Source organism: Sebastes fasciatus, chromosome 23, assembly GCF_043250625.1.
Source record: "Sebastes fasciatus isolate fSebFas1 chromosome 23, fSebFas1.pri, whole genome shotgun sequence".
Taxonomy (NCBI): Eukaryota; Metazoa; Chordata; class Actinopteri; order Perciformes; family Sebastidae; genus Sebastes; species Sebastes fasciatus.
The window spans coordinates 20,936,429-20,959,938 of NC_133817.1; the positions used below are offsets into that span (position 1 = coordinate 20,936,429).

The 23,510-nt window shown below is 41.6% G+C and overlaps 2 protein-coding genes across 7 annotated transcripts in view; one reads left to right on the forward strand and one right to left on the reverse strand.

Annotated features, from left to right (window-relative positions):
* ovch1 (ovochymase 1) overlaps positions 1–23,510 on the forward strand; it is a 208,259-nt gene that overhangs the window by 50,003 nt on the left and 134,746 nt on the right. The gene's annotated exons all lie outside the window — the stretch shown is intronic.
* On the reverse strand, positions 25–21,949 carry cped1 (cadherin-like and PC-esterase domain containing 1). 4 transcript variants are annotated; one of them, XM_074625099.1, is made up of 23 exons: positions 21,507–21,949; positions 20,546–21,443; positions 15,490–15,664; positions 12,232–12,326; positions 12,067–12,151; positions 11,457–11,535; positions 11,231–11,378; positions 10,744–10,874; positions 10,164–10,236; positions 9,861–10,010; positions 9,358–9,465; positions 8,998–9,146; positions 8,817–8,884; positions 7,433–7,619; positions 7,095–7,263; positions 5,526–5,625; positions 5,228–5,364; positions 3,746–3,966; positions 3,569–3,670; positions 3,370–3,457; positions 3,138–3,284; positions 2,046–2,201; positions 25–1,828 (listed from the first exon to the last, which is right to left on the reverse strand). In XM_074625099.1, the coding sequence occupies exons 2-23, from the start codon at positions 20,780–20,782 to the stop codon at positions 1,712–1,714; spliced, it is 2,922 nt and encodes a 973-aa protein (XP_074481200.1). In that variant the 5' UTR covers positions 20,783–21,443; positions 21,507–21,949; the 3' UTR covers positions 25–1,711. The 4 variants fall into 4 exon arrangements, with proteins under 4 accessions (XP_074481200.1, XP_074481201.1, XP_074481199.1 ...); XM_074625100.1 differs by lacking the exon at positions 21,507–21,949 and having other exon boundaries at positions 2,073–2,201; positions 20,546–21,492; XM_074625098.1 differs by lacking the exon at positions 21,507–21,949 and having other exon boundaries at positions 20,546–21,492.

Here is a 23,510-nt window from a genome sequence, read left to right on the forward strand (position 1 = left end):
GACAGCAGGTTTTCATGATACATAGAACTTTTATAGCAAAGGATTTATTAAAAATGTATAAAAACAATTTTTTCTTTAAAAATGGTTGAATTTGTGAAAGTTTGAAGTAGAAAACAGATCTGAAATGAGATCGTTCAACATTCATGGAATAAACAGATTTTGTTTAAAATAAAATAAAAACAGATTTCAGGTCTTCACAGTTGTGTTTGTTATTGATGAATCGTGTTTCTGGTGAACATTTTCATATTTTAACATTCATTTAAATATTCATATATTCTATTTTCCAGCATGTAAACATGTTGAGCGATAAAGGCACAATATACATTTGTAGAAAAATATAGAAACATAAGCAGAGAACTAATAAGACATTTCTTTCACATGATAAACACAATTATCATTGAATCTTTGGTTCTGAATATTATCTGATATATATACACAATAAAGGACTGAGGTATATAAATATAAATATATATATGGAGGAGGCAGGAAGATACAAAGAGTCTGATCTGATTTAGACTGATTGATAGTGATTAAATATGAGATATTAAGCTCTGATATGACCGAGGACGTCCTTCTGACCACAAATACAGGAAAACAGTTCGACACGAGACACAGGAAATAACCGGTGAGCATCAGAGACTAATTATTGTGCACTATTAACTAGTACCTAGTAACTATGCATAAGAACTAGTATACATCACAAACTAGTTTGCGCACATAAACTAGTTAGTACACATCAGAAACTAGATACTAGGAATAAGAAACTAGTTAGTACAAAGAAGAAACTAGTGTGCATCAGAGACTAGTTATTGTGTACTAAAAACTACCTTGTGAGCACTAGGGACTAGCTATCATCATATAAAACTAGTTAGTATGCATATGAAACTAGTTAGTATGCATAATAAACTAGTTAGCATACATAGGAAACTAGCTAGTATGCATAGGAAACTAGTTAGTACACATCAGAAATGTGTTAGGGTGAATATGAAAGTAGCTAGTGTGCACTAAAACCAGTCAGTGAGCTTTATACACTAATTAATGCTAGTACTATTACTATATTCTAATTCTAATTAGTGCATTTGAAGCTAACATGTGCATCACCAACCAGCTGCTACTAAATATTGACATCAGTAACGAGCAGAATCAGGAGAGACAAGATGAAAATCATCGTAGTGCAGATTATAATCTCTACGGCGCACACTGTAGAGCTTCTAGTGCAGAAAAGTGATGTTGTGTCTCTTATTGTTTTAGAGAAATGTGTTAAGATATGTTTTCACCTTGGACCTTAAACTCTGGAAGTTTTCTTTTTTGTCACTTTAAGAACTTGTTTTATTTTGAAAATCACTAAATAATAAGTAAAGTACGATGACACCTCCGAGTCCACCTGGAGAAGAAACGTGGACTCTTTAATTCATCTTTCAGCGGAGCATCGTCAGCACTGTGACGCGAACCTGACCCGTCACATGGTTTGGAAACTGTTTGGAAAAGGGCGGGCACTTTCAAAGAATGCCAGGCAGGTGATTGGATGGACCATCTGTCAGTCAAACTCTAGCTGAAGCCAGTCAGGAGAAGAGTGAAAGCATGTTTTTACTCCAGTTCGATAGAACTGATGCTATAGCAGCAGCTACGCTAACCTCTTCAGGAGCCGCCGTTGTTGTGTAGAACCAACAGTCGCCTCTCCGTCGTTGCGTCACACACCTAAGCCACGCCCCTAAGCCACGCCCCCTGGCTGCAGTAGCTCCTCACTGATTGGTCCGAATACAATCGCATTACTCGAAGCCTGGTGAGATGGATTCTCGCGTGATCTCGTGCCATCGCGAGAATCCAGCTGCCAAGCAAGGTAACCGTGACGCGCACGCACACGCGCATGCACGCACCCACACACACACACACACACACACACACACACACACACACACCACACACACCACACACACCACACACCACACACCACACACACACACACACACTGTTTAGTTACTGGTTCTGGGACACAGGCGGCTCAGCAGGATCTCAGAGTACACCTGGTTCACTGGTCCTCTCACATGATAGGATGAAGCTTTAGGCCACACCTCCTGCTCCGTGTCCGGCACGGCTGATTGGCTGCTGAGTTCAGGTCTAGTTCTGGAGGATCTGGTTCTGGTTCCATTTGTTGTGGACGTTGAGTCGTCTGAAAGCCCGGGGGACCAAAACTTCTCCACCTGTGACAGCAGAAGAAAAGACAGCACCTGGTTTTAATATTTGTTAACGAGGTTCATTGATTGGTGGTATCACGCCTTCTCTGATTGGTCCATTTCTGATCATGTTCAGTGGATGTTTTTTAGACTTGAATCATTAGAAGAAAGCTGACATTTCATTGGCTCACAGTTCTCTTCGGTAGAGATGAAACTTTACTAAATCTGGAGATTAAAATCCTTCTGATTTGACCAAATCTAGACTTTAGACACTGTGCTTCCATTGACCGGTTTATAGACACATCTTCAATTTGCACATAAAAATGTGAGTGGAAAAAACAGAAATATGAAAAATAAATTCTGAGATATACAGTTGTGTATCATCTGCATAAAGTTTGAGACTAGCTAGCTTTTCTGTCTCTGGAACAGGCTAGTTAGCTAGCTGGCTTGTCCGGAGACTGACAAGCTAGCTAGCTAACGCCTGCTCTCCTCCTGGTGAAGTAGTCTCCTAGCGGCGAGGAGTGAGCCAGAGGGACCGTGACCCAGCGCTGTCCGCTGTTGGGCTCATTTTCTGTAGCATGCTGGAATTAGCAAGGTAGCTAGCTAACTAGCCAGTTGCTAAATGAGTCAAATTTAACAACTCATTGCTTTGGCTGCGGTTAGCAGAAGGCTAAATATTAGCAACATTTACTCTCCATCTCTGAAACGTTTCTCTGATATTTTAGCTCGCTAGAGCCTCGAATCACAGTTTGTCATCTCAAATGTATGTGATATCTGGATTGTACAGCAAGATGAAATTTTAGATATGTAACTTTAGCCCACTGCTAGTGTTAGCCTCCAGTCTTTCCTTTGTTTAGCCTCCAGCTAACACCGTGACCTCATTATGACGTCATCATTAAAAGGGTCAATTGAAGGGATCAATAAAGATATTATTATGTGATATACAGTATGAAGCTGTGTTACCTCATGAAAGTGGCAGGCACATCGACCCTGCAGGAACTCTTTGTATCGACCCATCGTGATGCTGAATGTGTCGATGACTTCGTACCCATGATGTTTTGCTGTGGTGATGATGTTCTGGTTCTCTCTGTAGAGATCCTGGATCTCTTTCTGAAACAACAGACCCATGTGATGTAGAACAACTTAAACATGGCGCCGTGTTTGTAACGCAGCAGGACAGGAAACAGAAACCTACCAGGCTGAGAGACCGGATCCCATCTACAGGAAGATGGAAACCCATCCCCAAAGATTTCACCACCACCAGGACATCACTGAGAGACTCTCTGAGGAGGAGGAGGAGGAGGAGGAGGAAAGTGACCATGTGTTGTCATCGTAGAAATAAAACTATATTCATTTTAAATGTTTTGGTATTATTGGATGTATGAGCTGCTCACCTGTTCAGCACCTCTCTGACTGTCCTCAGGTGATCGGTGTTGAGCCACTGGACTCCTCCCACAACCAGGACCGTCAGGTTAGAGTTTACCAGAGGTTGTGACCTTCAGGGAAGAAACTCATCAGCACCTAAACGTGACCTCTCATTAATACTCCAGCAGCGTCTTCTTCCCTCTCACCTGTCGATCAGCTGCAGCAGAGCCTGTCTGAAGGTGGGCCTCTGGTTCTTCTCCAACCAGAACTGAGGATAATACGAGTAGCTGACCACAGTCCGGACCCCGTTCAGGTTCCTGTAGACCAGCGTGTCGTGAGCTTTCCCCCAGTCCTCCAGACTGGAGTTCACCCGCTCCATCAGGAAGTACATCATCCCACGATTGGTTGAGTCGCCGATAAACAACACCTGAGGAGAGACGGGAGGATTCAAACACCGGACCACATGTTGGACCACATGTCGGACCAGGTGTTGGACCACATGTTGGACCAGGTGTTGGACCAGGTGTTGGACCAGGTGTTGGACATAATGTTGGACCAGGTGTTGGACCACATATTGGACCAGGTGTTGGACCACATGTTGAACCAGGTGTTGGACCACATGTTGGACCAGGTGTTGGACCACATATTGGACCAGGTGTTGGACCAGGTGTTGGACCACATGTTGGATCACATGTTGAACCAGGTGTTGGACCACATGTTGGACCACATATTGGACCAGGTGTTGGACCACATGTTGGACCACATGTTGGACCACGTGTTGGACCAGTTGTTGGACCACATATTGGACCAGGTGTTGGACCACATGTTGGATCAGGTGTTGGACCACATGTTGGACCACATGTTGGACCACATATTGGACCAGGTGTTGGACCACATGTTGGACCACGTGTTGGACCACGTGTTGGACCATGTGTTGGACCAGTTGTTGGACCACATATTGGACCAGGTGTTGGACCACATGTTGGACCAGGTGTTAGACCACATGTTGGACCAGGTGTTGGACCACATGTTGGACCACATGTTGGACCACATGTTGGACCACATATTGGACCAGGTGTTGGACCACATGTTGGACCACATGTTGGACCACATGTTGGACCACATGTTGGACCAGGTGTTGGACCACATATTGGACCAGGTGTTGGACCAGGTGTTGGACCACATGTTGGACCAGGTGTTGGACCACATGCTGGACCAGGTGTTGGACCACATATTGGACCAGGTGTTGGACCACATATTGGACCAGGTGTTGGACCAGGTGTTGGACCACATGTTGGACCAGGTGTTGGACCACATGTTGGACCAGGTGTTGGACCACATGTTGGACCATGTGTTGGACCAGTTGTTGGACCACATATTGGACCAGGTGTTGGACCACATATTGGACCACGTGTTGGACCACGTGTTGGACCATGTGTTGGACCACATATTCGACCAGGTGTTGGACCACATGTTGGACCAGGTGTTGGACCACATGTTGGACCAGGTGTTGGACCACATGTTGGACCACATGTTGGACCACATATTCGACCAGGTGTTGGACCACATGTTGGACCACATATTGGACCACGTGTCGGACCACTTGTTGGACCAGGTGTTGGACCACATATTGGACCAGGTGTTGGACTACATGTTGGACCACCGTTAAACGTTTAAATGAAGGTCACCTTCCTGTCCGTCAGACAGTCCTGCAGCAGGGAGCGCTCCACTAACGGGTGGTAACAGCCGTCTGGTTGCCAGGCAACCTCCCTCCAATCACACGTCCTGTTGTCAGAACAGCTCAGACACGGAACCACCCACTGACCTGAGACAGGTGAGACAGACAGGTGAGACAGACAAGGTGAGAGACAGACAGGTGAGACAGACAGGTGAGAGACAGACAGGTGAGACAGACAGGTGAGACAGACAGGTGAGACGGACAGGTGAGACAGAGCAGAATGTGAAAGTGTTGATGTATCTTCGGACCTGGTTCGTGTCCTGAGGTGCAGGTCTGAAGTGAACTCTGAGTCCTGAAGAGAGGCTGGAGACCACAGGACCGACCAGGCTGAACCAGCAGACCACAGTCCTGAAACACACAGAGGAGGACAGGAAGTGTGGAGGTGAGACAGGAAGTGAGGACGTCTCAGATAAAAACTCCAGTTAATTCCCACTAAAGTCTGTAGAACGATAGAACACATGTTGAGTATGTAGAGCAGAAGATCTGGTTCTTCTCCTCCTCTCCCCGTCCTCATCATTGACCTCTTTCTCTTCTTCTGTTCTTCTTCTTCTTCTTCTTCTTCTTCTTCTCTCTTTTAAATCAAAGCGTTCTTCTTCTTTTGTGTCACAGATGTGTGGCGAGCGTCCTCCTCTCTGGTCAGAGGTCAGAGGTCAAATAAACCCCGACCGGCTGAGCTCAGAGGCCCCGTGGGAGCCGCCACGTCTAGCCCCGACATCAGAGCCGCCGCCGCCGTCACACACACGCACGCACACACACACACACACACACTCTTCTTCTGCTGCAGGTTTTGCCGCGGCGGTGCCACATTCCTCACGGCGGCGTCGCAGCTCACAACAAAGTGCAACAAGAAAACTTAACAGGGATTTTCTTGTTCGTACCTGAGCTCAGAGTCACGGGACGCTGCTCTGACATCACCGCCGCCGCAGCCAAACACACCGCCGCCCGCTTTCATCACACAGCAAGCGGCCCGCCCAGACCCAGACCCACACCCACACCCACACCCACACCCACACCCACACCCACACCCACACCCACACCCACACCCACACCCACACCCACACCCAGTCCCAGACCCAGAACCAGAGCTCCAGTCCCAGAGCTCCAGACCCAGAGCTCAGGACCCAGAGCTCCAGTCCCAGAGCTCCAGACCCAGAGCTCCAGTCCCAGAGCTCCAGACCCAGGGCTCCAGACCCAGAGCTCCAGTCCCAGAGCTCCAGACCCAGGGCTCCAGACCCAGAGCTCCAGTCCCAGAGCTCCAGACCCAGAGCTCCAGTCCCAGACCTCCAGTCCCAGAGCTCCAGTCCCAGTGCTCCAAACCCAGAGCTCCAGTCCCAGAGCTCCAGACCCAGAGCTCCACACCACCGCCCGCTTTCATCACACAGCAAGCGGCCCGCCCAGACCCAGACCCAGACCCAGACCCAGACCCAGACCCAGACCCAGACCCAGACCCAGACCCAGAGCTCCAGACCCAGAGTTCCAGACCCAGAGCTCCAGACCCAGAGCTCCAGTTCCAGTGCTCCAAACCCAGAGCTCCAGACCCAGAGTTCTAGACCCAGAGCTCCAGACCCAGAGCTCCAGACCCAGAGCTCCAGACCCAGAGCTCCGGTCCCAGTGCTCCAAACCCAGAGCTCCAGACCCAGAGCTCCAGTCCCAGAACTCCAGACCCAGAGCTCCAGTCCCAGAGCTCCAGACCCAGAGCTCCACACCGCCGCCCGCCTTCATCACACAGCAAGCGGCCCGCCCAGACCCAGACCCAGACCCAGAGCTCCAGACCCAGAGCTCTAGCCCAGCAGCCAATAGGAGAGCAGCTGACCCACCTGCACGAAGCTGCAGGTCACATGATCCCCAAACATGGGCAGACTGGGTCGGCTCTCGCGGTACACGTGGACGGTGTAGATCGTCATGACAACGGGCTCCGACTGGGCGTCATCCGTCACCAGGATGCTGATCCTGCTGTTGCCGAGGCCGACCGGGTAGTTCGCCATCCTGAAGACGAGAACACCAACGTGTCATCACCACATCATGTCATCCTGTTGGACATTCACCAATTATTGAGTTATGGACAAAAACGTGACATTTGACCTTTGACCTCCAGATTCTAATCAATCAGCAATCATGTGAGCTGTGAGGTCAAAGGTCCGGGTCCCGGTCTCACCTGGGGCCTCGGTGCTCGTCCAGGTGGACCCGGCAGGCCGAGCTGACGGGCTCTGGACGGATTCGAACTGTCACCGTGTCGAAGGCGACCTCGGCCCGGTACTCCTTCACCCAGGGGCTGAAGGGCGGGGTCAGGGTGAGGGGGGGGTCGCTGTAGATCTGTCTGAGGTGGGGGTCCACACAGGGACCTGGTCCACACAGAGACACACAACCAGCCAGTTAAAACACAGTAATCAGTGATCGTAGTCTGTTCATCCACCTACTGAGGACACTCTGACTACATTGAGACTAATACAGACTCAGTGTTATAACTTATGGAGGACGAAACCTGCCATCAATAATAAATTAATAAATATATATGTATATAATAAATGTATGTAATGTATATACATAAATGAATCAATAAATAATTAAATATGTCATTAAATATAGCAAAAATAATATAAAAATAAATGTAGCCATTAATTAAATTTGTAAAATGTGACATAAATTGATATTTCTGTTTTAATTTGCTTCTTTATTTATCTATTTATTTATTTATCTTTGTATTAATTCCCTTATTTATTTACACTTCTGTTAAATTTTCCCCTTTTATTTATTTATCTATTTTGTATTAATTCTTTGATTTATTGATTTATTTTTGCATTCATATTTTGTTTATCCATCTATTTTGGCATTTATTTATTTTTTATTTTTATCAAAAAAAGACATAAATAAATAAAGTAAATAAGTAAATATATACATTTCAAAATAAATATAAAATAAATTAAAAAAAGAATGCAAACATAAATAAATAGATAAAAGGGGAAATGAAAAAGGTAAATAAATAAGGGAATTAATACAAAGATAAATCAAAAAGGAAGCAAACTAAAACAGAAATATCAATTTAAGTCATATTTTATCAATCAATTTATTTTTAATATTATTTTTGCTACATTTAATGACATATTCATTTATTTATTTATTTATTTATCGAGTCATTTATTTATTCATTTATTTTTCCATAGTAGCTGACAGTGTAACTCACTGACTCCATAAAGACGTGAAGTCCCGCCCCCACCGTACATATTTACCAAAAGGGGCGGGACTTCACCTCTCTATGGCAACCGTATACTTCCTGTTTACATCCCCGAAAGTATTATGGGAAGTGTAGTTCTTCACAGTAGAACACGTAAACAGAAATGTTGCTGATGTGAAGTTAATGTTATTAGAATGTATTTTAGTATGTTTGCACTCTACAGCAGGAAACTGGACTTCAAAATAAAGGTGTTTTCTCTTCTTTTTCACCCCCAGGCTTGTGGACCCCTTCTGGACCACTTCTAGACCCCAATCCACCACATGTGGATCCAGCTGTTATAGATATGAATATTAAACCAGCGTCTCACCTCTACTGTCAGACCCATCCAGTGAAGAAGACAGAGCTGACTCCTGATTGGTCCGTTCTTCATCAGTTCTGCAGAGAACATGAAGATCATCATGATCATCATCATGATCATCATCATCATCATCATCATCATCATCATCATCTCTAATGATAAGGAGCTGTTTAACAGAGTGATGTCTCACCTGTAGCTCTGGTTCCTCTGGAGCTCGTAGTAACGACTGATCCTCATCAGGAGACCAGAGACACCCAGAGGACCGGAGGAGGAGGAGGAGGACGAAGAAGAGGAAGAGGAAGAGGAGGAGGAGGAGGAGGAGGAGGTGCTGGGATACAACTACAGAGAGAGAGAGAGAGAGAGAACACATAATATGAAAGCAGGAAAAGAGTGAAGCTCATAGTTCTGTTTCTACTGGTGTCCAACATGGTCACCATGACAATAAAAGTACTATATATATATATATATATACAGTATATATATATATATATATCTGCATCCTCTTGGTGATTGGAGTCCCATTAAGGTATACAGTATATTATTTTAATACCAGTTGAAAAGCTGAAGGCGTCTTCATCCGCCGCTGAAACTGAAGCAGAAGAAGAAACTCGTCTTCTGTCAAACAGACGCTGCCGTGTGTCCCTCTGCAGCCACCGTACTGTCCACACAGAGACAGAGACAGAGACAGACAGACAGACAGACAGAGACAGATGGAGACAGACAACCAGACAGACAGAGACAGAGACAGAGACAGAGACAGAGACAGAGACAGAGACAGAGACAGACACACAGAGACAGACAGACAGAGACAGACGAAGACAAAGGGGTTTAAAAACAGACATGAGAATAAGGTAAAAATACATTTCTGGGAGGAAAACAATATTTCTAAAATCACAAATGTTTAAGACTTTAATATTTAAAGATAAACTTCTTCATTTATGTGAAGAATCTGCTGAATGAACTGATTTTATTAAGTTTATTCTGGAAACACATTTTATTTAACAAAAAGTGATTAATTTCAACACAGTTAAACAAATAAAACTATTGTCTCACCTGTCTGCCCTCCGTCTGTGTCTCTGAGGACAGGTGTGTCTCTGAGGACAGGTGCAGGAAGTGGAGCGTGTCCTCCAGGATCAGGTCTTTGGTGATCTGTCCATCAAACGTGTCGTCCCTCAGAGAAGAAAACGCCAGATCAGTTTCCACCTGAAGAAGAAAAACATGTTCCTGACCAATCACAGAGCAGTGGAGGATGTTCCTGACCAATCACAGAGCAGCTGAGGACACGCTGACCTCTGGTGTACGTGTACCGACAGTTCACCTAAAGAAAAATGGAGTCAACAGACGGTGAGGTCTTACCTGGAATACGACAGGTGTGATGGAGCCGCTGAAGAGCAGAGTGAAGGTCAACAGCTGGTAACACAACACACACCTGAAACGCACAATCAATAATCAGACAGTACAATACACGATCAATAATCAATCAATCAATAATCCATCAATCAATAATCAGATCCTTCACATGCTGGGAGAAATGTTTCTAATGACATTCCTGTACAGTATTTCAAAGTGTTTAACACTTCCTGTCTGGAGCAGTCTAAAATGTGAATTAAAAATAATATAGTGAATGTGATGTTACAAATTATCTGGTAATTATGAACAAATACTTAATATAGTATATAAAATATTAAAATATAAACTTAATAAATGCTTTACTAATATAAACGGAATGTAAAAAATATATACATAAAAAAAATAAAAATAAATGAATGAATAAATAAATAAATAATAAAGATAAAACATAAAAAAATTAAAATTAAAATAAATAGTTCCTCAAACATTACAGCTGTTTGTCCGGTCTTGTGATTGGTCAGTAATCTCGGGTGTGAGCAGGTGAACATGTTGATGATAAAAACAGGAAATTTGTTGTTTATTTTACCTGCTGAGCGTTTGTTGCTTCTCATCGGTGGACACAGCGGCCTGCAGCACATCACCTATCACCTTCTTGATCTGCCCAAAAGCATCATGAGAAGTGGCTGGTCCCAGCTGCTGCAGCAGGAAGTTCCTGAGCTGGAGACCAGCAGAGGGCAGCAGAGTGTTAAACACACCAGTTAATCAACTCCTACAGAGAAAAACTGACCACAACATCAAGAAATACAAGAAAAACATGTCAAAGAAGAAAAAATGTTGAAATTAAAATGAAATAAATTAAAAACGTTCCAAGAAAAAGAATAAAATGTCAAATTAAAAATGAGCAAGAAAACATTTTTAAATTAAAAACTTTAATAGAAGAAGAATCAAATGTAAAATTAAAAAGGAAACAAGAGGAAAAATGTTTAAATTAAAATGAAATAAATTAAAAACTTTCCTAGAAAAAGAATAAAATGCAAAAAGAAGAATAAAATAAAACAATAGAGGTGTTTTACCTTCGTGGGCCGCCCCCCCTGCTCCTGATTGGTCGTCACCACGCTGATGTCATGCAGGAAGGAAGTCAGCGGCTTTACTGATGTCACCAGGACGTAAACATTCACCATGGCAACCAGAGCAGGAGGCGGGGCTCCGACAGGTGAGTGACTGTCAGACAGGAGAAGAAGATGAAGGAGTGAACAGGTGATCAGACTGAAGCTCACCTGACTGAGACAACGTTCTCACCTGTCCGCTGAGTCCTGAGGAAATGGCAGCTTCTGATTGGTCGATCCACAGGCATGTGGCCTCATGGGTAATTCAGATCCTGACACATTGGAACACAAACAGGTACCTGAGTCACACCTGTTGGCTTCAAAATAAACTTTATTTACAAGAATTTACACATAAAGTCTCACCTGAAGTTACCTTCAATGGCAGTGAGCTCTTATTTTGAAAAAAAAGTAAATACCTCATCTGATTGGATGAGTACAGATCATGTGACAGTGGTAAAGAAGATGTCATAACTTTAAACTTTGACCATCAAGTGCTTTATTTTATGCTCACCTGGACAGGCAACTATTTCCTGTGTAACTCTCCTGGACAGGTAACACGTGAACCGTTTCCTGTGTGACTCACCTGGACAGGTAACACATGAACCGTTTCCTTTGTGACTTCCCTGGACAGGTTACATGGTACCTGGACAGGTAACACGTGAACCGTTTCCTGTGTGACTCCCCTGGACAGGTTACATGTTACCTGGACAGGTAACACGTGAACCGTTTCCTGTGTGACTCACCTGGACAGGTTACATTTTACCTGGACTGGTAACACGTGAAGTGTTTCCTTTGTGACTCACCTGTCAGGTGTGAGTGAGTGAAGAAGTGACAGAGACCTCCGCCTGCATCAGAGAACGCCTCCATCACCCCGGGCAACAAGTTCACCTGAGGACACAGAGACACAGGTGAGTCCAGAAGGACTCAGGTAACACCAATTGACTCTCTGATGTACAGGTGAGTCTCACCGTCTGATGATGCTGCAGGTGAGAGAAGGAGATTCTCCTCAGACAGCTTCTCTCTGAACTACTGAGACACAGCAACAGGCTCCACCCACTCACACCTGTAGCCATGGAGACACAGACAGGAAGTCACACTTGTAACTATGGAGACAAGACAGGAAGTTACACCTGTAACCATGGAGACACAGACAAGAAGTTACACCTGTAACCACAGAGACACAGACAGGAAGTTACACCTGTAACCACGGAGACACAGACAGGAAGTTACACCTGTAACCACAGAGACACAGACAGGAAGTCACACCTGTATCCACGGAGACACAGACAGGAAGTTACACCAGGGTTGCGTTCGAAAATTCAAAAAATTACCTCCTAACGTATATTCCTAACCACTTTTCCTTGACCTCGATGGAAAACGTCTTGAGGTCAAGGAAAGACGAGAAGGAAAATTCAGAGGGACTTAGGAAAAGACAACTGTGGTGTTCAGAGAATTGGACTGCACTTTCGCTAGGCTCCAGAATTATGATGCGACGGAGGCGGATGTTAGTGACGCGGGTCTGCTGTGGTGAAACTACAATGTTCTGAAGACGGACTACAAAAGGCGCTGCTCCCCCCGTGCGTTCTTAAATAGGTATTTCAGTGACAGACTGCTTCACCCACGGTGTGTGAAAGAGAGATACCACAGGTCCTCCTGCTGCTGGAACAATTTACATCAACATATAAAAAAGGATCATCTGACTTAACGTGGACAACCGGTGAAAAACATCATTTCATTACCAAGGTTGGAATTGAAATAAACAAAGAAATATATGATAAATATTGAGTTCATTGTTGGAGTTATGGAGAAGGTGTAGGACCATATACTTCTTCCTACTTCTTTTGTGACATGTAATATTTATTTATGTTGATTATTTGTTAATTGATTGTTTACTATTCATTTTATTAGTTATTCTTGTTTTGTTTTTACTGAGGTATTTGTTACATGTTCCAAATAAATAATTAATTAAAAATAAAGTGAAACAAAATGGTTGTCACTGTCCACTCATATTAAACATGAATCCCAATTAGTGTATGAGGTTATGAAAAAAATATGCAACATAAGCATATTGTTTGTTATCATGAACGGCCGAATGGTGCGTCACTTTTAATACTGCGGCTGCAAGGAATTGTGTGATGTTATTCTCTCTTTTCCTTTGGTAAAGGATGCTCCAGCGTATCCTCTGCTGAAGGAGATAATAATGGAAGAATTGAAGCTCCTTTCCTCAGCATTTGGTGAATTCGAACAGCTCTTATCATGGCAGCTACTGAGGTACTTCCGGGTCATTTCACTTCGTTAGGAACCTTCCTAAGCAAAAAGGACTATTCGAACGCAACCCTGTAACCACGGAGACACAGACAGGAAGTTAAACCTGTAACCACAGAGACACAGACAGGAAGTCACACCTGTAACCACAGAGACACTGACAGGAAGTCACACCTGTAACCATGGAGACACAGACAGGAAGTCACACCTGTAACCACGGAGACACAGACAGGAAGTCGCACCTGAAACCACGGAGATTTATACAATTATATGATGGGAGGTTGAACTTTTTTGTGCCACTGAGCAACTTTGAACGAGGCCCCGCCTCCAACGCCGTACCTGCTTCTCTTTATAAACCCATGATCTCAATAAACGCCACATAACGCACTAATAAATACGTCCCGTAGATCTCAAGAGCTCTCAACCCTTCACTTCCTGTAGTCCTCAGAACCCCCCCCCCCCCCCCCCCCCGCCAACAGGCCAACACACAGACGAGCAGCAGGAATGTTGGTTCATCATGTGATTTAAGTTCATGAACTTTATTTCATGTTGCTGTCAAAATAAAAGAACTAAAGAAGAGCAGGCAGAGAGAGAGAGAGAAACAGGAAGCAGCCTGTCAAAACAAAAGGAGTCTGACCATATATGGAGACAAAGCGGGAACATGTGGAAGTGATTGTGGAGGAAACAGGAAACGCTCTGCTGGGAGTTTTGGCCCAAACTGTGACTGAAAACATGAAGTTAATCCACCAACACAGAGAGACGACGGAGCGGAGCAGTAGCAGGAACTCAGATCTATGAATGTTGGGTTCTATTCTGGTTTTATAGAAATCACTGAATCATCTGGAGCTTTTACTTCTGTCTGCAGATAAACTCTGTCTTCAGTCGTCTCCGTTTTGTTTGTTTTACACTTTATTAGTGAAATGTGCAAATATTTGTACACAAGAGGTCGTTCACTGTGGCAGCCATGATGTGAACTACTGTGTATTATATAGTAAGTACACAGATGTATGAATAATAAGTACTATATATAATCTGGAACAGGACACTGATTAAAACCAGAGTGCAGATTGACTGGATGAATAAAGGTTCATATTGATTATAGTCGAGATCAGCTGTTCTCTCAGTGATAAAACACTCTCAGTCTGTTTCTTCTTCACCTGCTGGTAGAAACATCACGTCCCGCCCCCTCTGTTGACACAGCTGTCAATCATCTGACACACCACTGAGGCCTGGTCCAGGTCCAGGTCCAGGTCCCGGATGTCTTCAGATTTTAATCAGTAAATGTGTGTTTATGAGGAGAATGTTATTTGATAATGTGTTGAATCATAAACTAAAATACACACAGACTCCTCTCTGTATAGATATTAAATATAGATTTTATAACTATAACTCATTTATATAGATATTAAATATAGATTTGATATCTGGTTTCATGTGTTCTGGTCAGTTTTAAGGTGTTTTTAAGTCTCTCTCCTCTCTGCTGTTTAAAGTGTTTTTTCCATTTAGTCCTGCAGCTGTTAGTGTGACAGGAAGTCTCCACCCAAACTAAACTGCTACTACTACACACACACACACACACACACACACACACACACACACACACACACACACACACACACACACACTGTTAAACATCAGTGTGTGTGAACATGAATCAAACCAAACTTCTTTATGAACTCACTGAATAAATAAATGTCATTAAATGTAGCAGAAATAACATGTACTGCATGTAGCCATTAATTAATTGATCAAATGTGACAAACTGATATTTCTGTTTTAATTTACTTCTTTAATTATTTATCTTTGCATTAATTCCCTTATTTATTTACTCGTCTGTTTAATTTCCCCTTTTATTTATTTATGTATTTATTTTTATTTATTTAATAGTATAAAAAATAATAATTTTATATTTATCTACGTATTTATTATTTATTTATTCAGGTTAAACAGCATATTGTTACCGTGGTTGGCTCTGAGGAAGCTGCTGGTCTCGGCGTATCTGGACAGCTGGACCTCGTAGCCCATCTGCTGCAGGACCTGCTGGTACAGCTGGACCTCGGGGTCAAAGACCAGGTGTCGACCCGTCAGAACCACGGCCCATCGCCGCCGGGGGGGCCGCTGGGACCAGACCTGAATCTGAGGGAGACAGAGGAGAAAAACACTGATGTTAACTGTTCAAACTAATAGCCCAGCTTAGCATAAAGACTGGAGGCAGGGGCAACTGTTAGCCTAGCTTAGCACAAAGCCTGAAGATAGAGGGAAACTGTTAGCCTAGCTTCTAGTTCTTTAGTTCCAGTGTGTTTCAGTGTTTTTACTTCCTGTAGTTCTTTAGTTCCAGTGTTTCAGAGTTCGGATCTGATCTGTAGTCAGTTAATGTCCACGCTGGTGAAAGCAAGTTGGCTCACTTCCTGTTTTCTGTCTGACTTCAGTCTGTTAGAGTTCAGGACCAACAGAACCAACCAACAAACACCAGAACCTCTTCTTTACTCTAAACTTTAGTCATGTCATTTATATCTATTCAGTCTGAAGTATAAAGTACTGCGTCACACACATAGTGAAGTATAAAGTACTGCGTCACACACATAGTGAAGTATAAAGTACTGCGTCACACACGTAGTGAAGTATAAAGTACTGCGTCACACACGTAGTGAAGTATAAAGTACTGCGTCACACACGTAGTGAAGTATAAAGTACTGCGTCACACACGTAGTGAAGTATAAAGTACTGCGTCACACACGTAGTGAAGTATAAAGTACTGCGTCACACAGATAGTGAAGTATAAAGTACTGCGTCACACACATAGTGAAGTATAAAGTACTGCGTCACACAGATAGTGAAGTATAAAGTACTGCGTCACACACATAGTGAAGTATAAAGTACTGCGTCACACAGATAGTGAAGTATAAAGTACTGCGTCACACACATAGTGAAGTATAAAGTACTGCGTCACACAGATAGTGAAGTATAAAGTACTGCGTCACACAGATAGTGAAGTATAAAGTACTGCGTCACACAGATAGTGAAGTATAAAGTACTGCGTCACACAGATAGTGAAGTATAAAGTACTGCGTCACACACGTAGTGAAGTATAAAGTACTGCGTCACACACATAGTGAAGTATAAAGTACTGCGTCACACACGTAGTGAAGTATAAAGTACTGCGTCACACACATAGTGAAGTATAAAGTACTGCGTCACACACGTAGTGAAGTATAAAGTACTGCGTCACACACGTAGTGAAGTATAAAGTACTGCGTCACACACGTAGTGAAGTATAAAGTACTGCGTCACACACGTAGTGAAGTATAAAGTACTGCGTCACACACGTAGTGAAGTATAAAGTACTGCGTCACACACGTAGTGAAGTATAAAGTACTGCGTCACACACGTAGTGAAGTATAAAGTACTGCGTCACACAGATAGTGAAGTATAAAGTACTGCGTCACACACATAGTGAAGTATAAAGTACTGCGTCACACAGATAGTGAAGTATAAAGTACTGTGTCACACAGATAGTGAAGTATAAAGTACTGCGTCACACACGTAGTGAAGTATAAAGTACTGCGTCACACAGATAGTGAAGTATAAAGTACTGTGTCACACACACACACACACACACACACACATAGTGAAGTATAAAGTACTGTGTTATCTGACGGACGGGAGGACGATGAAGCTGAACTTTGTGTCCACAAACAGAAACTAACGAGCTCTCATACCACAGACTGATGAACCGAGACATCATCATCATCATCATCATCATCATAATAAAGTAGATAAATAGGGGGATTAATACAAAGGTTAATAAATAAAGAAGCACATTCAATGAAATTTATATTATTAATTAAAAATAAATAAATAATTTTAATGCCTACGTATATTTTATATATGATTGTTAGTACATTTAAGGGCATATTTATTTATTTTTATCAAGTTATCTTTTTTTTTTTTATCTATTTATATTTTTGAGGGCATTTTACAAGTTACTGCAGAGTAAATATAACTTAGTGAGTATTCACATGATTTTATATGTTTTAAAGCTAAACATCATAGTAGTAGGAAGCCTTCAGGACCCTCTGAGTCCTAAATAAACATCTGTTTTAAACTAATAAAGTAGAGAGAGGATCAACAACATGCAGCAGGTTGAGTTAATTTAACTGTCAGCTTCAGCTGTAAAAAAACTCACAACTGTCACTCAATACAAAGTCAATGGAAAGAAATCTACAGCAGCTTTATCTTAATATATATAAATATATATGTTCCTTCTATAGTCATCTCGATATTTACGTGTTAAATGTGTAAAAATGTACCTGAACACTGGCATCTAAATGTGTCTTCATTCACTCTAGCAACAAACAACAGGTTGAGACAAACTGCTCCTTTAAACAGCTGAAGGTTTTACTGGTGTCATAAAATAAACCAAACACACACCAGCGACAAGACTCACAGCCTCACACTGTGTGTGTGTGTGTGTGTGTGTGTGTGTGTGTGTGTGTGTGTGTGTGTGTGTGTGTGTGTGTGTGCGCGTGTGTGTGTGTGTGTGTGTGTGTGTGTGTGTGTGTGTGTGTGTGTGTGTGTGTGTCAGCTGCCAGTTTACACTCAGTTATCTGTCAGGAACTAGATCCTCAGCTGATTAATGGCACTAATATTTATATCAGGGACGCTGGTACTTAAAATACCCAACACACACACCTACTCTGAACGGAGGCGTCTGATTGGTCCCTGCAGCTGTCAATCATCCTGCAGTAAAATAACACCCTAGTGCACGCGGCCATTGATCCCCTCATGATCTAAAAATAATGGAACAATGAGCCAGAAGGAGACTTGACCCAGCAGGACTGCTCAGACAGAACTCCATTCAAAAATCTCCCGTTTAAAGCTTAGAGGCCCAATAAACATTAATGACAACAGTTCAAGAGTCAGGTTGGGGTTCTGGTAAAGTCTGTTTACTTCAACTCCACCAAACAGCACTTATTATACCAGCTTTTAACTTTAATAACGGTGTGTGTTGTGTTGGAGTAAGATTACAATTACCCGGCTGAGAACATTCGGCGACAGAGCCTTCAGTGTCGCGGCCCCCCGCCCTCTGGAACGCTCTCCCTCCTGAAATAAGAAATGCTTCATCCCTGGACACTTTCAAAAAACACCTCAAACACCACCTGTTCATCAAGGCCTATGATCTCAGCTGACTCTTCCTACATATCACTCTTTTAATTACTTAGCTATAGTTTCTCCTCTGTGTTATTTATCCCTATGATTTTGTGTGCCACCTTTGTAAAGCGTCCTTGGGTTTCTGAAAGGCGCTATATAAATCCAATTTATTATTATTATTATTATTATTATGATTTATTTAAAAAAGACACTACCTATTGATTATATTTATGCCGAATTTATCAGAGAACATTAACAAAGAGTCTGATAAGATATTAAAATGTGTTGTATTGCCCACAACCAAGCAAATCTTAAAATGACCCGTTTTTAAATGAAGTTTGGTGATACGCTAGTTTTCTCCATAAATGAGTGAATCAGGCTGTTAGAAAGTGTTAAATTCAGTTGTTTTAATGAAATACTTTTTACCTTTTAGTGAAGGTTTGTGTTGGAGTAATATTCAAATTAATTGGTGAAATTATTATTTTGAAATGTAATGAAATATCATATTGAAGATGAAATGGATCCATGAGAGTCTAATGAAGCATTAGATAATGCTGTAATGCCTGTAACCAATCCCGTTTTAAAATGCTCTGATTTTGAGTGAAGTTTGGTGATACAGTCCTGCTGTAAGTAGATTCTTAAGAGTGTATATTCTAAGTGAGTGTAAAAACATATGAACCGATGCTCTAACGCCTGTTGTTGTAGATTTGCTGCATAAATTATCTTTAAAAGACAGAATTTGAAATGGAGTCTGGTGATGTGGGGTTACCCTTACAAAAAAAGAACTACACTTCAAGTTTACTTTATGAAGTAAACTTAGGTATAGTTCAAGTATATTCCCAAGTATACTTTATGTAATAAGTATACTAATATCAATATACTAGTAGTATACTTGTAAATGTACTACTTCAATACTTCTTGGGACTAAATTGGCCCATTTTTTTATTTATTAAAGTACACTTTATTCTTTTAATGTAAGAGTAATAAACTGAGTACACAACTAGTTTACATCCAAGTTGTATTTTGTACTGCAACTATACTATGAACTATACTACAAGTGAACTTATAGGTATACTGTTAGATTATATACTTATAGCCCACTTTTTAGTTTATGGAAGTACACTTTAAAGTATACTTTCTTCAAACTACTAGTTTAATAGTTTTTTACTGCAAGTATACTTGTAAGTTTTCTTTACAAGTATACTTGCAGTAGGCTACTTATCCAAATGTAATAATACTTTTCTGAATACTTTTCAATATAAGCCAAATATACTAAGACTTTTCTGTATACTTGTCAGTATAAACCAAGTATACTTGGATTTTCTTTATATTTGCCAAGTACACTTAGACTTTTCTGTATACTTGTTGGTATAAGCCAAGTATACTTGGACTTTTCTGTATACTTTTAGGTATAAGTCAAGTACACTTAGACTTTTCTGTATACTTCAGTATAAACCAAATATATTAGGACTTTTCTGTATACTTTTCGGTATGAGCCAAGTTCACTTAGACTTTTCTGTATACTTGTTGATATAAGCTAAGTAAACTTGGACTTTTCTGTATACTTTTCGGAATAAGCCAAGTACACTTAAACTTTTCTGTATACTTGTTGACATAAGCTAAGTAAACTTAGACTTTTCCGTATAGTTTTCAGTATAAGCCGAGTATACTTAGACTTGTCAGTATAAGCCAAGTATTCTTAAGTATAATTTTGTTAAGTATATCTCTGATAAGTACATAAAAAGTAAACTGAAAGTACACTGTCTTATTTTAAGTTTTACAGAAGTATACTAATAGTACACTAGAATAAACCTGTAACCATGGTGACAGCAGCGTCATCACAGCGTCATCCCAGGTAAAACTCACCTGTAGAGTCTCCAGAGTAGAGATGAACCTCCTGGTCTCCTCCATCAGGACTTCATCGGACGGCTTCCTGCTGCGGACGTCGGCGGCGGGTTGTTGCGGTCCGGACCGGAGCCGGTTCCGGGCCACCACCAGGGTCTGGTAGAAGAGACACACCGCCACCCCGAGCAGCAGCAGCAGCGGGCCAGAGCAGGACCGGCGGCGGAGCAGCATCCCGGCGTCCCTCAGGAGGCACCGCATCACTTCACATCCTCCTCTTCATCACCTTCATCACCTTCATCTCCTTCATCTCCTTCATCTCCTCACCTAACGTAAATATAACTATAGGGGGGTTTATTATAATTACTTGAGCCTTCTGATGAAATATATTTATGCCGAATTTACTATCGGATCCATAGAGTCAGAGAGAAGTATTCACTCAGGTTGTAAAGTCCAAAGAACTTCCATCAATGACGAGTCAAGATTAAAAACGCACTAAATCTTCAGAAGGACGCTGAGTGCGCAGCAGTCAGAGTCGGACTGCGTCCAGTCTCCTGCTCGGAGAGATCATGTGGGTTTAATTTCTCTAATTATCCTCCTGCTATCCTCCACAGTCTTCTTCTTTTAATCCTGTCAGCTGATGAAGACTCACAGTACTACCGGAGTCATAGAAGAAGAGATTGTAATAACTCCAAACAGATCCGTTAGAAGTCGAGGTTTAAAAACGGAGGAGAAGCGGATGAAGTCTGGTGTGGTCGGAGAGAAGTTTAAAAACAACCGACCCGCCAGTGGAGTCTGGCAGAGAGAGACCATCTGGTTTCACTTAAATCCAGCAGGAGGAGGAGAACAAGAAGAAGAAAACAACAAGACGCAGTAGTTTCACAGACTTACAGTCCGGATCAACCTGGACTCTCTTCTTCTTCTCTGGTTTTAGTTTCCCACCCAGAACCAGAACTAGAACCAGAACCAGAACCAGAACCAGAACCAGAACCAGAACCAGAACCAGAACCAGAACCAGAACCAGGATCCAGGGAGTTTCTTCAGTTCTTCAGCTGGAGTCTGGTTAGTAGAAAGTGATCTGCTGCTCTTTAGGAGGTCAGCACCTCCTCCTCCTGCTGAAACACTCGGAGTTATTTATGGAATACACACACACCCTGTATATGTATATATGTGTATGTGTGTGTTACTACTACCTACTCAGCGGTGGAAGAAGTACTCCCATCTTTTACTGCAGTAAAAGTTCTAATACCACAGTGTAGAAATACTCAACTAAAAGTCTGAGCACGGCTCCAAATGTTGAACAGTATCGGTGTCCAGTGGGAGTAAAAAAACACACCAGCACTCACAGATTAACCATCTTTCTTAGTTTATAAACTAGAACAGATAAACAGTCTTTCTTAGTTTACTGTGGGATAAACTAAGAAAGACTCTTAACAGGTAAAGGGTCTTTATTAGTTTATAATAAAGGAGATATAAACTGGGAGAATAAGAACTAATCTGTTCTTAGTTTATTCTCGCAGAATAAACTAAGAACAGATTAAGGGTATTTCTTAGTTTATCCCACAGTAAACTAAGAACAGGTAAAGGGTCTTTCTTAGTTTATAAACTAAAACAGATAAAGGGTCTTTCTTAGTTTATAAACTAGAACAGATAAACGGTCTTTCTTAGTTTACAAACTAGAACAGATAAACAGTCTTTCTTAGTTTACTGTGGGATAAACTCAGAAAGACCCTTAATAGATAAAGGGTATATCTTAGTTTATCCCATAGTAAACTAAAAACAGATAAAGGGTCTTTCATAGTTTATAAACTAGAATAGATAAACAGTCTTTCTTAGTTTACAGTGGGATAAACTAAGAAAGACTCTTAACAGGTAAAGGGTCTTTCTTAGTTTATAAACTAGAACAGATAAACAGTCTTTCTTAGTTTACTGTGGGATAAACTCAGAAAGACCCTTAATAGATAAAGGGTATTTCTTAGTCTATCCCAGAGTAAACTAAGAAAGATCTTTTATCTGTGCGTGCCGGTGATTTGTTTCTTCTACAACTAAAAGTCCTGCATTCAACATTTTACTTGAGAGTAAAAGTACAAAAGTATCAGCTACAAAATATACTTAAAGTACCAAAAGTGCTTATTTCCAAAGTAGCAAAATATGGAAATACTCCAGTAAAGTACAAGTAGCTGTAAAGTGTACTTTAGTACAGAAGTTATACCTATATAATAGTTTTACTACTTTGTCACAATATTATTATGGTAAAAGTACTAATACCACAGTGTAGAAATACTCTGTTACAGTTAAAAGTACTACATTCAACATTTTACTTGAGAGTAAAAGTACAAAAGAATCAGTATCTAAATTTACTTGAAGTACCAAAAGTAAAAGTACTCATCATGCAGAATATTATACTGTATATATTATATGATAATTATTGATGCATTCAGGAGCATCAATCTGAATCTGTGAAGTAACTAAAGCTGATAAATGTAGTGGAGTAAAAAGTACAATACTTACTCTGAGATGTAGAAGTAGAAGAAAATGGAAATACTCCTGTAAAGTATACAAGTAGCTGTACTGTAAGTGTACTTTAGCACCACTGTCTATATCATAGTTTTACTACTATATCACAGTATTCTTAAAGGTTTCTTTAACACAAACATGTGCACAGCTCACCTCTGCAGTCTACATTGTTGTACTGTAAATATTGTGTATTTATTTTTCTCTGATTTATTGAATTAAAACCGATTCTTTATCTGACTTCTGGGATTTACGTGAACTGATCCAGCCTGACTGTGTGAAAACAGCTTTAACATTTAACACATTAGATGATTTATATTATAATAATGGTGATGATCAGTGTGGAGCCCCCTGGTGGAGGACAGATACAGGTCTGAACTTCTGTTTAAACATTTAAATACCCTGAATGAAAAACCTGAAATCTCTTTAAATCACATCAGTGCAGTTTTACAGGTTAATCAGTGACTTTTTATTA

What these genes read in the sequence shown, in the direction of transcription:
- cped1 (XM_074625099.1), bottom strand. Translation starts at nt 20,782, where the DNA reads ATGCGGTGCCTCCTGAGGGACGCCGGGATGCTGCTCCGCCGCCGGTCC. An exon ending in CGCCTTCAGCTTTTCAACTG is followed by an intron (nt 9,147 to 9,357) that starts GTATTAAAATAA and finishes CTCTCTCTGTAG; the next exon opens with TTGTATCCCAGCACCTCCTC. An exon ending in GTCAGAGAGGTGCTGAACAG is followed by an intron (nt 3,458 to 3,568) that starts GTGAGCAGCTCA and finishes CCTCCTCCTCAG; the next exon opens with AGAGTCTCTCAGTGATGTCC.